Here is a 15,526-nt window from a genome sequence, read left to right on the forward strand (position 1 = left end):
TATGTTCGACTATCAGAGTAAGAAAGTCAAGTGTCAGTGTCGTGTGCTCAACCTGTTCTTGACCATCTGCTGCTGGTTTTTAATATCAAAAGAGGCTTCCCTTGTAACTCTGAAGTTGGTGTATGTTGATGAAATACAACAAATTCCAAATTAATCCTGTGCCAGATGAAAATAAGAATGCAAATTTTCTCCCCTAAATTATTTAAAGCAGTTCCCAAACATGAAATAGCCCCACACCGAGCCACCTGCAGAGCCCTCCCCTGAGAGGCACTGCGCCAACCCTGGCGCATCTAAGGAACCTGGGTCCTCTGAGAGCTTGCCCTTTCTTTAAAGGGCTTTCCTATCTTTGTGATAGGCCTCCTCTCTCCAAATTGTATCTTAAAACTTCCCCTTTTTAAGTATTTGTGATATTTAGCATTATTTTTTAAGTGATACAAAGAACATAATACAAGTAATACAGCTGGAAGGGTTCCAGGCACATTTTGATGCTTAATTCAGTCAGATTGCTTTCCTTGTGGCCTCTATGTGACCCAGCTGCTTTGGTGAAAGATGCCTGTGGACTGTAGTGTGGATAGGGAAAGTCGTTGCTTATGGGGACTCTGCAGTGGGTCCTGAGTCAGTCAGGCCTTGGTAGGCTGGCCCCATGTGCAGAAGATTCAGAATATCACAAAGAATTGGGAGGTGACCAAGGGACTGAGCTCCACTGAGGCATAGGAGGGACACAGAAGATGGGTTAGAAGGCTGTCCCTGGCTCCAGGGAAATGTCTTTGTTTTTCTTTCCCTCTTCTTTCTTATATTGCTTGGCCCTTGGTTTCCACAGCATAGAATTTGACTAAGTGCTATTCTCAAGCTAGATTAAGTTTTAGATATATATTTTGTAACTTAGCCTGGGACTCAACCTACATTTACAGTAGTATATAAAAAGGGCATCCTAAATTTCAAAGAACAAACATGTACATACATTTGGGGACATTTATCATTAAAACCCTTGGTTATTTTTCTAAAATGAAATCCTTAAACTTTTGGCATGACCAAATAGTGTTTAGCCAAAACCATTAAGCTGAATATGGTACTGATATAAAATATATAATATATAAAATTGGCAAGTTGTCAGTATAGTTGACCCTTGAACAACATGGGTTTGAATTGCTCAGGTCCACTTACACGTGGGTTTTTTCCCCAATAAATTTATAATAGCAGGTCCTCTGTATCCTCAAGTTTCGCACCCACAGATTCAACCAACTTGGATCAAAAACAGTATTTTTAATCTGTGATTGACTGAAGCTGTGATTGCAAAGGACTGACTGTCTGCATTGACTTCTACCATTTTACATAAAGGAATTGAGCATACATAGATTTTGGTATCCATGGGGGTCCAGATACTGAGGGACAACTGAGTTTTGAGGGAGTCAAACAATATACACTGATTTTCATCTGTGCATGGGTCAGTGCTTCTAACCCCCACATTGTTAAAGGGTCAACTGTACTTATAAAATATGGGTTGTCCAAATTTTTACATTAAAGTTTTTATTGCTATTGCATTTTTTAAAAATTAGTACTGAACTTTATTATCAACATATTTATATTTTACTTCATGAAAACATTATTTCTCTTTGACACTTAAAATTAAGTAGTAGCTCTTTTATTAATCTATATTTCTAACATATCAATGAGTCCAGTTTGACACTACAGATTCTAATACCTGTATACTGAGATTACCCAACTATGCACATCACATGGTGAAGGTGGTATTTGTCAATTCTACTAAACTGAATGACTGAGACCTGAAAGTTCATCTTACAGTTGACGCTTCTGTCTGCACTCTATGGTTTACTGATTTACACTGCTCAAATATATTTTAATCATCTTTTATAACAGATAACTAATTCATTTTAAGAAATATTTATTAAGCAAATGAATGTTAGACACCAAGCATCTCATTTGCTTTGTGTCATGGAGATCTAGCTTCTGATACCATAGAAATACATGATTTCTAAAGTGTTTCAAACTTTGATGATAAGTATTGGAAAATGAATCAAATAATTTTGAATATTTAAACTTATACTGCCTATATTTCATATAGTCCTAATTTAACAGTATTTATATAAGTTTTTATGCAATTTGGTAATTTTGTTTGTTTAAAACAGTGCTTTATCATATGTTTCCGTTGATAATTTGACCTACTTAAACAGATTTCTCATGGATGGTATTATTGAACATATTATTTAATGTGCCTTTGTTAAATGACATGGCTATTTAACTCAAGTACTTTATATAACCTATTATTTCTGTAATCTGTACTTATAATAAATCATGTGTTAAGTGAGAGTTTTAGCCAAACAATTATATATTTTTATCATAGTGCTTTTAATTAAAACAACTAAATATGCTTCCTAAAATATCTGCCACTTGTAATAGTGCAATTGATTACCTGTTCATCTGATTGTCTAAATAACTTTCAATTGGTCCAGGAACAGTTTATTGAAGACTACAGTAACTGTGCAATTCTGTGTTTTAATCATCCCTGGCTTAATTATGGCAATAACACTTTAGACAAAGCAATTACTGTTTCTGAGGCTCAGATACTGGGCTTTGATTGTTTAGCGTCAAATGTACATATAAATACACATGCTTATACAGAAATATGTGTAAATTACATTTGATATTTAAAAATTAGAAATTCAAGAAGCTATGAGCTTAACATTTCATTATGATAAATCTCAAACATACATAGAAGTACAGAGAATATTTTATTATTTAGATTTAATAATTATTAACATTTTGCCGTATTTAATAAAATTTTTATGAAGCATTCTAAAATTCCAGACAATACAACATTTTACTTTTATGTATCTCTAAAAGTAAGGAAATTTTCCTATACATCCTACTACTGTTCTCACACATTATTATCAACAATACTTCCTTGATATTCTAATTCTTGAGCTATATTTAAATTTCCTCATTAATCCAGAAAATAATCTTTTTATTATTTGTTTGATCAAAATTGAAAGTTTTACACATTGTATTTGGTTTTTAAGTCTTAAAATCTCTCAATCTTTAAACCAATGCTGTCGACTAGAACTTATGCATTGATGGCAATGTTGCAGGTGCTCTGTCCAGTATTAAAGCCATAGTCATACATAGCCATTGAGCACTTAAAATATACGTACAGCTATTGAGGAACATAATTTTCAATTTCATTTCATTTAAATAGCTTTGTCCTGACTGCTGTGGGTCAGAGGATTGAGTGCTGGCCTGTAAACCAAATAGTCGTCAGTTCAATTCCCAATCAGGGCACATGCCTGGGTTGCAGGCCAGGACCCCAGTTGGGGGCATGCGAGAAGCAACCACACATTGTGTTTCTCTCCCTCTCTTCCTCTCTCTAAAAATAAATAAATAAAATCTTTAAGTGGCTTTAATTATATAGCCATATTTCCTTCCTTCCTTTCTTCTTGGAAACCGCCCCTTTCACCTAGTTGCTCTGACCATTTTATGTATATAAAGACCAAAATCAGGGTGCTAAGTATGCCCATTTGTTATGTGGGTTGTCATTGAGAAACAAAACCTTTTAATAAATCAGAACTCTCCATAGATCCCCTAATACGTGAACTATAATGCCTAAATGCAAGCTATTGTTAGACATCAAGCACAAATAATGTTATGTTTGTTTTTTGAAATTATGTATGCTTAACTTTTTTCCAAAAGTAATTTGTGCCAGCATAATCTTACGATGTTGGATTTCTTGTTTTCTTTTTAAGGTGCTTTAACTTTAATTGTAAAAGCAGACAGGGATTCATAACATAAATGTTCTGAGACATTTTTGATATTTGTATCTTTTGTGTAGATGAGGTTTTCCCGTTGGGCCATTGTTCCACATTGTGTGGGGGTAGGATGGAGTCTTGAAGCTCAAAACCGATCACAAGTCAGGACAAAAACATTCAGCCTAGAAAGCGTGCACTCTACAAAAGTTACCCTGAGCACTGGCTCGGTGGCTTAGTTGGTTGAAGCATCGTCCTGTACATCAGAAGATTGCAGGTTCGATTCCTGGTCAGGTCACATACCTAGGTTGCAGGTTCAGTCCCGGTCGGTGTGGGTACGGGAGGCAACCAGTCGATGTTTTCCTCTTTCTTCCTACCTCTCCCTCTCTCTAAAAATCAATAAAAACATATCCTTGGTGTGAATTTAAGAAAAAAAAAAGCATTACCCTGAGAGAGCCCAAGGCAGACACACACACACTTGAGCTCCCTCCTCAGCAAGGAGAAAAGGGGTGCCTAATTTTCTCGGTATGCTTTCCATTTGCTTTCCATTTTGAAATAAATACATTTTAACACCAAACATTTTTTAAGGTTGACATTTTCATTAGTAAATCTGAAACTTACTTAAGTTATAAGCCTTCTGAACTTCTGTATTTTTCTCTTAAATTATAATTTCCTTTTATTCCTATTTAAAACCCAAGTGTAAAAGATATGTTCATATGCTTTTTACTCACTCACTTTCCTCTTTTTGGTAACCACAGAATGACAGCCTTAAATTTTAATTTCCTGACTTGGCTTGTCATAGCCTTTTTTTAAAAAGTGAGTTTAAGTGTTTCTCAAGCCATTATTATTTAAACACATTTGCACAGCATCAGTGAATTTTAAAATATTATTGGAAGCGATCGAAGCTCACTTTTTCAGTTCCATGTGTTCTGGATTGCTCCTATTTTTATAGGAAATACACGTTTGTTCTTTTTTTTTTTTTAAATAGGGTAAAACCTTTTTGCATGATCAGCATTGCTAAGGAGCGTAATAAATTAGTATGCAGGCAACAAGAACCTGGGTTCTAGTCTTGATGCCACCATTTTCTAAATGCACGTCTTTAATTCATTAACCTCTTCAGACCAAAATGCTCTTGTGTATATATTGGGACCATAATCTATACTTCACTCATCGTTCAAGGTTGCTATGAAGTCCAAATGGATATAGTGATGCTTTCAAAATGCAGCCCACTTGCCAGTGTACATTGACAGTATCTGTTCTTAGGCAAAGGCCGTGTGCAGCCCTGTCCTTGAAACACAGGCAAGGAGGCCTCACCGATGGCCAGTCTCCTTGCACTGTGGTGTCTGGTTTCCTCTAGTCCACTCTTGCTCATTCCCTGTTCCACTCTTGCAGAACTGTGTCAGTGGGTCACCAAAAGAGATGGCTGATTCAGCTGATTCCTGACAGAAAGCTAGTCAGTCACCTTTGTGTTATGGAGATGAAACAACTGACTTACTGGTTTTTCTCTGCTTTTTTGCTCCTTGTGTTGGCATGGCAGCAGATATGGAAACAGTCTGTCTACGTGTGGCATAGAGCCCTCCCCGCAGTTTTAAGTTCAGTGTGCTGTTGCTGACCTGCCCCCTTGGATACGTATATATGCACTTGGGTCACTTTTTTCCACTTGTCCTGGCAAGAACTTACATAGCTGTCGGTAGTATTTCAGCAACCTGCTTGTAATATATGTTATAAATTACTCAAGTTCAGTGGGTGGGGAGAGGTCAGAGACAGTAAATAGTGATGGAAGGAGACTCTACTTAGGGTGGGAACACGCAGTACAATATACAGATGCTGTATGAGAGAGTTGTATACTTGAAACCTATGGAATTTTATTAACCAATGTTACCCTAATAGAATCAATTAAAAAATTTTAAAAATAAATTAATGACGGAAGTTTACTGGGTATAGTTTTTCAGTTGACCTGAGAAAGGCCAACATGAATGGAAGGTATGTCAAACTCTCCAACTCATTGTGTCCTGCCCCAGATGTTACAAGACATGGCCTTTTGGTTTGGTTTGGTTTGGTCTGGTTTGGTTTGGTTTGGTTTGGTAAACACTATGATGTTGAATCTTCCTCTGGCCAGCAAAGACAGACTTGCTTTAGAGCAATTTGGCACTTAATCTTAACACATTGTGTACGGGTGGCGAGAATTCTCATCATTTCTAAAAGGCATTTAAATACCCCGGTACACAACATGTTAATAGCCTGGAACTAATAGGTGACTAAGGAAAGAACTATTCTTCCAAAAATTTGTGACACCCTAGGCTACGTGATATAAACTGTTGGAAAGTCTATAAACATGTAAAGGAAGAGACTCCTAAAGATATCTGGGACAAACTCCAAATTTAGGCAAAGTCCCTGCATATTAGCAATTGTTAGCTTGGGCCTAGATGGGAAGTAGAGGTACTAGTGCATTGGACAACTTCCCATCACTATCTGGACCTTCTGTCCCCTAACATTAAGGCCCTTTTCTGTGAAATGTTAACAGCCTTGAAGTTGAGGACATTTTATGGTTTTGTGCATTTATGCATAGGGTGGCATTTATGCAGGAGAAAAGTTTGGTAAACATTAACCTTACCTTAGTGACAGTTCATCTCAAGTTCATCCCTGACTTTCAAGATACAAGTAAAGATTTCTATGTTATCTCTTATAACTAACACATTTCAAAAAGATACCCCTTTGGGAAGAAATTCTGACTTTCAGAATTTTAGTCCAAAGTATTTTCTTCAGATGTGTTAAATAGAATAATCAGCTCATTCTTATTCTTATTCTTTTGGACATCATTCATATCTGCTTATTATTTAAAAATAAAAACAAGGAAAGAAAAACATCATACCATCTCACAAGCTGCTTTGGTGTTACCAAATCATTTTTTTAATGATTTATGCAAATTTCTTATTAGGCCTGTGAATTGTAGAGCATACACTTTGCCAAGGCTTTTGATATCAGCAGCTATTGTGTGAAGTTGCTATATGAATATAATAATAGCAGCAGTAGTTGTTCAGCATGATGAAAAAACTATTTGTATTCTAAAGGAAAAATAGGAAGATAATCTGACAGAAAACCACCTGTGGACCTGGTCTTGTCTCCTTTTATTTCTTCTGTTTTCTACAAAGGATCTGAGTATTTATTTAAAGTGCTTTAGCAGGATATCCCAGTTAAAGCTTTGACAGTCTATTTACAGTTCACTCCCGCCCAGGGGCAATTAAAGGCAGATTTCAGGATAAGCAAGGTGGTAGGCAAGAGGAGGAGGATGTGCGGTAGGATTATTAATGTTGAAATGAACCTGGGTAGAGTGACATGTCTGCAATGGTACTATGTGTTAGTAATTTCACAAGAATTCATGTGCACAAACCTGGAATTCTTATCAGTTCTTTATTGTAAATGAAACTAAAATGTAAAGGGGGAATATGTAGGGTGCACAAAGATCTACATGACAGTATTAAACAGTATACTTCCAGCAGAAGACTTTTAATCCTTGTTTGTCAAAACTATTCTGTCTGCTTGAAAAACTGGCCCAGGGCCCCAGGGCTTCAGGGTAAGGAAAGAGACGGAAATAGCAGAAGAGGAGACAGCTGCCACTTGGGCTGTTAGATTTGAGCATTTCTTTTCTTACCCAAGTGCCTGGCCTTCTGCTCTGGCTTTCGTGCCAAAGCATGGGTATGTGTCCACTCTGACCAGTTTTATTCACTCATTGTTGCAGGAAGTGGTTGCTCTGTGCTCTTCCAGTACAGAAAAGGAGGCACCCACTCACTTTTCTGTTGGCTTTTTGTTCAGCACACAGTGACTCTTGTACACAGTGGCTCCTGTATCCTGGTGTTTGTCTACACCGGGAGATTCAGGTGTTTCAAGTCATCTTGCCCTTTGCAGGCCCTGAGCTTCAGGGCTCATGCTCCTGAAATACTCTGCTTTCTGGAATTTGAATATTTCAGTCAATTTGATTTCTTTCTTGGTAAATTCCATTTGACTTAGGAGAAGCTGACTGAAAAGTTTTGTCAAGACGCTGATTAAAAATATATGGTAGCTTCCTTATATTGATCTTGTCTTTAAAATATCTGGTCCTGGAGGAAGAGCCAAATATGAATAAAGTGATGAGCCAACAAAAACACAGTCTCGTTTCAAGTTGAAAATATATTAAGCTGACAATACTTGGTATTAGAGTCTCCTGAACAGATTTTGGGGATTCTGAATTAACTTAAAATAGAAATTAATTCTATTTTAACTGAGGCACAGCTATGTAGAAAATTTTTTCACCAATGAAAAACAGAAACTCCTTCCCTGCTTCTCACTTTTATCTCCATTCTTGCTCTCATTCCCCTTTCCCCTCCATTTGTTTGCACGCATTCTTACAAAATATGTATTTTTGGGTTTTGTGTGTATTTTCATGTAACCTTAGATTTACGTATAGGATATTAGTATATTTAGATATTTCATTTTGCTTCTTCTTTAGTCATTTGTTTTTTAAGATCCACATACTTTGTTCTATGTGCTCTGTTGATTCTAAGCACTGCCTGGTACTACCTGGTAGTTACTGTGTCACATTGCTGCAGTGTCTACAAACACAAGCTCAAGATTTGAAACGACAGCGTTACATTTTGTTCTTTTTAAATTGGGTTTCTTGTGTCAATTTGGTGTCTCAGTGCTGCACTGAAAAATTTTAGCAACAGGTAATCCATCAACTAAACTAAAATATGGAATTGATATGGACAGATACACACCAGAGAAACCTAGAGAAATATCCCTTATTCAGAACTATTTCATAGAATGCTGTAACCACCTTGGTGATTTTTGTTTCGGAAAACATTCAGTGTGACTCAGTGGCAGAAGTCAGGCCCAGTGCCTGTCATGTTTATCCTGTCCTCGTTGTCATCTACAGTTCCAGAAAAATGCTGCGATAACCCATCTTGCTATATAGTAGTTCAAGGTCCCCAGTGAGCCTCTGAGCCTTCACAGTAAATGTGTAAGCGTGGCCGGTGCCTTTGATGTTGGTAAGGAGATGGCATGGCAGATCAAGCTGAAGTGGGGACTCCCAGATTGTGCCCTGGGATTTTACAGCTTAGACACATGGCACTATAAATCTTATGTTACTAAAATTTTGTTCCAGCCACTAGTTGAGGAAACCCTATCACCATACAAATACCACGTTCATTCAGAATTATCATACCTCTTTGCTAAAAATCTGATAACCTCTACACCCATTCAAGCGCTTCTTCCTACACTCCAAGGCCTTGCTTGCCTGACCCCACAGTTTGCCACTGATAAGAACTCTCTAGTGGAAGCAGCATTTTATGCTCACCAGGGCCTGGACTCACATTCTTGCTTCATCACTTCTTAGCTGGGTGACCTTGGGGACGTTCCCAAAATTCTCTCTTCCTTTTAAATGCTTTTGTCTGTAAAACAGGTGCAGTGTTGGATGTGTTTGGTGGGAGAATTTAATGAGATGATACATGTAAAACACTTGGGAGCATGGGAGGCACATAGCAAGCACTTGTTAAATGTTGTCATTTAATCCACTATATTCTTCCTCTCTCTCTCCCTCCCAGAACCTCACCCAAACAACATACAAATGTCAGCTTCCTGACTCTTTCGTTTTATTTTTCCACCTGGGTTGCACTCCATTCTCACCTGTCTATCTAAATCCTGCCTATTCTTGCCCTGTCCCTAGAGTAGCAATTGTCAACCACTGTGCCACAGCAGGCACACTGGTGTGCCACCGGATTTTTAAAACATGCAGTACTTGACTGCATAGTCAGGGCATGACCTCTTTCCTTAGACTGACAAATAAAAAATGACAACACAACAATAGCTGCCTGGTGTCAATGAATCAAAATTATGCCTCTTTCTTTTTTCAAATCAGCAAAAACGACATTTTTTGATGTGCCGCAGAATTGTAGTAAATTAGTTTGTGTGTGCCATGAGATGAATAAGGTTGAAAATCGCTGCCCTGGAGCCTTGCCCCGGCAGTCCCTCGGTGTCCCTTCACCCCCTCACCTGGGCCTGGCGCCCACTGCCTACATCACTCCTCCTACTCCACTTGTCCCCACTTTGTCTCCTGAAGGGCACTCAAGGCTTCAGTGAGCAGAGGCCTCTCCTTTGTTATTCTTATGTTCCATGGAAAAGAAAAATCTCTCTCTCTCTTTTTAAAAAAATAATTTGTTTGTTTGTTTGTTTATTTTTAGAGAGAGGGGAAAGGAGAAGAAGAGGGAGAGAAACATCACTGTGTGGTTGCCTCTCACTTGCGCCCCCAACTAGGAACCTGACATGCAACCTAGTCATGTGCCCTGACTAGGAATCGAACCAGTGACAGTTGGCTTGCAGGCCGACGCTCAATCCACTGAGCCACAGCAGCCAGGGCCCAAGAAAAATCTTTTTGATGTCAATGTTGGGAATGGTTGTGCTTTTAAAAAATCATTGGTTTAGCCCTGACTAAACCCGTAAAGTGAAAGGTCACTGGTTCCATTCCCAGTAAGGGCATAGGTCTGGATTGCAGATCCAGAGACAGCTGATCCATGATGTTTCTCTCTCACATCGATGTTTCTCTCCCTCTCTCCCTCCCTCTCTCTCCAAAAATAAATAAATAAATAGATAAATAGATAAATAAATACCATTGGCTTAGTTTTGAGCTTACAAACACCAAACCTTATATCTGCTGTGTTTTTACTTCCCTCTTTGCACTGACTCTCGGAGAGCCCGGAGCCAAGGTTGAGGTTTCCATCTAGCAGGTGCATTGTGCTTCATGGCAAGTGTTTTGTATACAAATCTCACCCCAGCCTCACAGTCTTAGTTTTAGTACATTTCTCTGTGACCCTGCCTTGTCCACGTTTTAAGCCCTGTTACCTCGTCTTTATTTTATAAGCATCTTATATCCCTCAGGGAACTAAGTAAGGCACACAGAGTACGTATTTGAGTTTGAAGGAACACGCAGGGCAGACAGCAGCCGGGCTGTACAGAAGACAGGCCTAGATTCAAAGCTGCTTCACCACTTGTCCTCGCAGTGGCCTTGGGCATCTTATCTCTGCTCTGAGTCTTTGTTTCCTGCCCAGTGGAGGAGAGAGTGAGCCTCCCTCACGGGGTATTTGTGCTCTGCAAATGAGATGGCGTGCGCGGAGTGCCGAACACGGGATGTGGATCTGGATGCTGCCATTAGATGTTAGTCCTTTCTTCTATCTCCCAGTGTGTCTTTAAAAAGTAAGCTGCCCTGCTCTGGCCCACATGGCTTAGTTGGTTGGGCAAAGACCTGCAAACCCAAAGGCCACGGTCTGATTCCTGGGAAGGACACGTGCCTGGGTTGCAGGTTCAGACCCCGGTCAGGGCGCATCTCAGTGCATAGAAAAATGGCAGCCAATCATGTTTCTCTCTCACATTGATGTTTCTCTCCCTTCTTCTCCCTCCCTTCCCCTCTCTCTAAAAAATAAAACAAAATAAAATACTTAAAATAGAATGCTGGGTCCCGGGTTGTCGGAGAGCTAAGATTTTATCTGACAAAAGCTCCCTGGTATTCACCGCTTGCTACCTAGAGATCAAAATTCCCTCTTCTGGCTCTGCTGGGATTGGGACTTTATTTTTGGACTAAAGTATATGCTTTCTGTCTGACCTTGCTGTTGTCGTTTTTCCCCCTCAGCCTTGTAGCGGGGCCTGGGAAGCTGCATCCTGCGGAAAGATGGACGATCAGATGACAGTTTCCAGTCAGGCTCGGAAATACGTGAACACCTTCTCAACCCGGACTCTGGTCATGTGAGACGCTCCCTGAGAAGCATTATGGTTTTCCGTCAGAACACTTCAAGCTAACTCTGGATATATCCATTCCTCTCCATGAAACTTTTCATGAATGGGAGAAGAACCTATTTTTGTTGTGGTACAACAGTTGAGAGGGCACCAAGTGCGTTTTAGGTGGATGAAATCTTATCGGATTCCACCCAACTAAAAGGATTTTTAAAAAAATAAGTAACAGTCTTACCTAAATTATTAGGTAATGAATTGTAGTCAGTTGTTAATATCGTAGTAAAGATTTTTTAAAACAAAGCAACTTTCTGTATTTTAGAAGATCCAACAGACTTGTATTTTTCATGATGAGGTTTTTGAAATTTTACACTCAAAAATGTCCTACAATATTTCACTTTTCTCAATCACTAAACACAATGCATTAACTATAAATGTTGGTTTAATACCATGGGATAACTAATCAAGATTGTAAATGCTCATTTATGGTTAATAACATTGGAAGTACATTTATTGTACTAAACCATCTTATGAGTTTTTTGTTAGCTTGCTTTAAAAATTATTACTGTATGAAATAGTTTTATAAAAAATTATATTTTTATTCAGTAATTTAATTTTGTAAATTCCAAATGAAAAATGTGTTTTGCTGCTACGGTCTTAGCCTGTAGACATGCTGCTAGTATCAGAGAGGCTGTAGAGCTTTGGACAGACAAGAGAAGAAACTTGGTGTCAGGTAATTGACTATGCACCAGTATTTCAAACTTTTTTATTTTTTATATATACTTTTTTCCTTTTGTAACACATTGGAAAACTTGTTTGGGAGATTTTTGCATTCGTTACTGGTTTTGTTGTTGTTGTTGTTACTCTTGGTTTATCAGAGCCTGTGTTGCACTTCTTTCTTTTGGGAGATCTATGTTGGTGATGTTCTATGTTTTATTTTGAGTTTACCTGCCTCCTCTCTAATTTGGGAGTATTTGGGAGTTATGATGTGTTGGTCAGCATACTCTTTGGTTTTCACATGACTGGTTCAGAACTGCTGCACATAACCTGTGTTTGAAGCTGGAGTTGAGTGTCTTGGTCTTTTAGTGACATTTGGTCCACTATTGACATGACAGTGTACTAACTGCCTCAGAATGAAATAAAGCTGTGTCCTTATTTTCCTTACTTTCAATGTCTCTCTTACTTGTGATTGTGGATGTTAATTATACTCTTAAGAAAATGGAGAGAACTCAGACTTCTGTTAATTTGCACACCATCTGAATTCACTTAAAGAAGCCCAGAATCATCACTTTGGAGAAAGACGAATAAGAATACCAAGTTCAGTAGTTCCAATAGCATTCGAATTGGGATAATACAAGGAGTGTTCCTTTACAAGGGTACTGATACCCCAGATGTGGTCAGGGAATAGGAGGAGCACAGCAGTAGTGCATGCCCATGGTGTGAGCCTGAAAAACTCTGCCCTGTGCCGGGGGAGAGTCAAGAAAAAGCAAGAGTCCTTGGGAGGAGCCATGACCTTTGGAGACCTTACAGGGACAGCCAAGTATAATCCTTAACTTTCCTTCCCCTATCCCTCCCATCTCTGCCAAGAGTTCTCCTCACTGGCAGAACCAACCAGAAGTCAGAGAGCCAGGGAGCCCCTTCATGTAAGGCAGCCAGCCAGCCTCCTAGGGCAGAGCCTGAGGACATTTATCTGTTGGGGCAAGGACCGAGCATCCCAGACAAGTCATCCAGTCCAACTCCCTGTTTTACAGATGCATTTCTCCTGGCTTCCGTCTCTCGCTCAGTGTTCTTTTCACTGTATGACAAAGCCCTTTCACATAAGTTCCTTATCATTTCCTTTAGTCACTTTCTCAACTCAGGCTTGAAATTCTCATATATATGATGCACTTGGAGTTCCTAGGGCCAGAATCTGTCACCACTCATTACTAGTTTTCAAGACTTTAGTATTCTTTGATCATATTTTTGCTAGATAATAATACACCATCCTAGTGTTAAGAAGCTTTTTAACATTCATGCACTCTTAAAGTATTTTCCAGGTGCTGACTCTGCCACTTACTAGCAGTTTGAACTTGGACAAGTCACTAACACTTGTGCCTTTTTCCTTCATTTGTGAAATGAGTTCATCCTTCCAATGAACTCTTACTAAACAATGCACTATACAAATATTTGTTACTACATATGCTTTCCACAGTTAAGTGATGCATGTCATATAGTATATCAAATGTTCATCTGGCTGATAATGTGCATTGCCAATTACAGAGTTGAACTCAGGGGTCATATTATAACTATTAAACTAATGGCAAGAGTGAACTCAGCATTATACAGAACTGAAGTAAATAGTTACTTTTCCCACAAGTATATAAACCAATAACTAAAAACCTAAACTAATGAAAAGCAGTGTAAATTTAGGTTTTATACACAAGTACTCATATTCATATAACTCCCATTACACAAGCATCTCTAAAACATTTATGTATCCTGGTCATTTTTAAAAATCTTCCTGCTTTCTACAGCAGAGATTTCAGTAGTAAAATAAATTGAAACAGTATCACTTACTCCTCAGAGGTTGTCCTTTTGAGTTACTATGTGTAAAGCTTGTGTCCACATGTGCAGATCTGGAGAATAGGAGAGACACTAAGGAGCTTCTGAGTTATCTCCCAGCCAGTAATGAGACTGATAATCCAAAGTGAGAAATATGTGCGTGAAGAATGTTTTTGTTTCATTAGAAATTATACACTGTTATAACTGGAAAGGACCCTAGCTATCACATGGGGTTTCTAATAAAGGGCTCACCATATTACTTTTTTTTAAAAGAAAATCGATTTTGAAGCTCAGCCACTCTCAGTTTAAATTCAGACTCTGCTCTTTACTGGGTCTGTGACTTTGTACAACTTTTTACTTAATCTCTTTAAGTTTCTTTTTGCTTCTATTTGAGATAAAAGTACATCTCAAGGTTGTTGGGTGTTGTGTGGATCACGTGAGATACTACACACATACTTGCAGCTTTGTAAAATGTCACAGTGACTGTTGATTGGGCAAGTCACCGTAATGACTGATAATCAAAGGCAAAACATGTCTATTACCTACCAGTGGAGAGGTGACTAGCACATATATTCTTTGTGTGAAAACTAACTTTAAATCTAAGTTATGTCTTCTTAAAATATTCATAATCATTTTAATCATTCTAATGTGTATTTTAAAATGTGGGGAATATGGGGTATAGTTTTTCTTAAACATATTGGTTTCTACTTTGCAAAAAACAAACAAACAAACAAAAAAGAACACTAATAGATAAAATGTGATGTGCAGGTCAATTACACTGCATTTAAAATACAAGTTTTGGTACTTATTTTTCTCCTTTAACCATTGCTGTTATGAAATAAAGTCTTCCTTATTCACCATTTTTTTGAAGTAGACTAAAGGAAGTCAACTAAAATGTAAACCTTTTTTAAAAATTAAGTTTATTGGGGTGACATTGGTTAATACAATTATATACGTTTCAAGTGTACAGTCCTTTGATACACCATCTGAATTTTGCATTGTGTTTGCCACCCAGAGTCAAATCTCCTTCTGTGACCATATATTTGATCCCCTTTACCCTTCAGCACCTCCCCCGACCTCCTTTCCCTCAGGTAACCAACACACTGTTATCTTTCTTATTTGGTCACTTGGCAAAACTCTTTTCAAAAATAAAGTTGACTTGTACACAATTTTACATAGTAACTGCAGCAGAAGAAAGCTGAACTATGTCTCAAGGGACTTGTTAGAGTTTTGGTAACAAATAGATAAAGAATTCTTTAAAATCAACATTCAGTGCAAATGTTCTTGATGCTAGCGTGGAAATTGAAAACATTAGTATTTGCCTTTTGAACCATATTTCTTTTATTCAATTAGTATATGTTCATCACCTACTGTGTGCTAAGGGCTATGTTTGAAGTTGGGGTAGAGCTCAGAACAACATAGATAAAAAACATCCTTGCCTACTGTGAGCTTACGTTTTGCCGCAGCTACAG

General features: G+C 38.2%; 1 protein-coding gene across 2 annotated transcripts in view; it reads left to right on the top strand.

Annotated features, from left to right (window-relative positions):
• Positions 1–12,677, top strand: part of MYB (MYB proto-oncogene, transcription factor) — a 34,147-nt gene extending 21,470 nt beyond the window's left edge. The window contains exon 16 of one of the 2 annotated variants that reach the window (XM_090280665.1): positions 11,416–12,610. In XM_090280665.1, coding sequence (XP_090136791.1) covers positions 11,416–11,532 — 117 coding nt within the window. In that variant the 3' untranslated portion in view covers positions 11,533–12,610. Of the gene's footprint in view, positions 1–11,415 lie in introns of both variants that reach the window. The other variant, XM_090280666.1, reaches the window with a different exon arrangement.
• The last annotated feature ends 2,849 nt before the right edge of the window (positions 12,678–15,526 follow it).

This window comes from Furipterus horrens, unplaced genomic scaffold, assembly GCF_987537825.1.
Source record: "Furipterus horrens unplaced genomic scaffold, mFurHor1.1.pri manual_scaffold_6, whole genome shotgun sequence".
NCBI lineage: Eukaryota > Metazoa > Chordata > Mammalia > Chiroptera > Furipteridae > Furipterus > Furipterus horrens.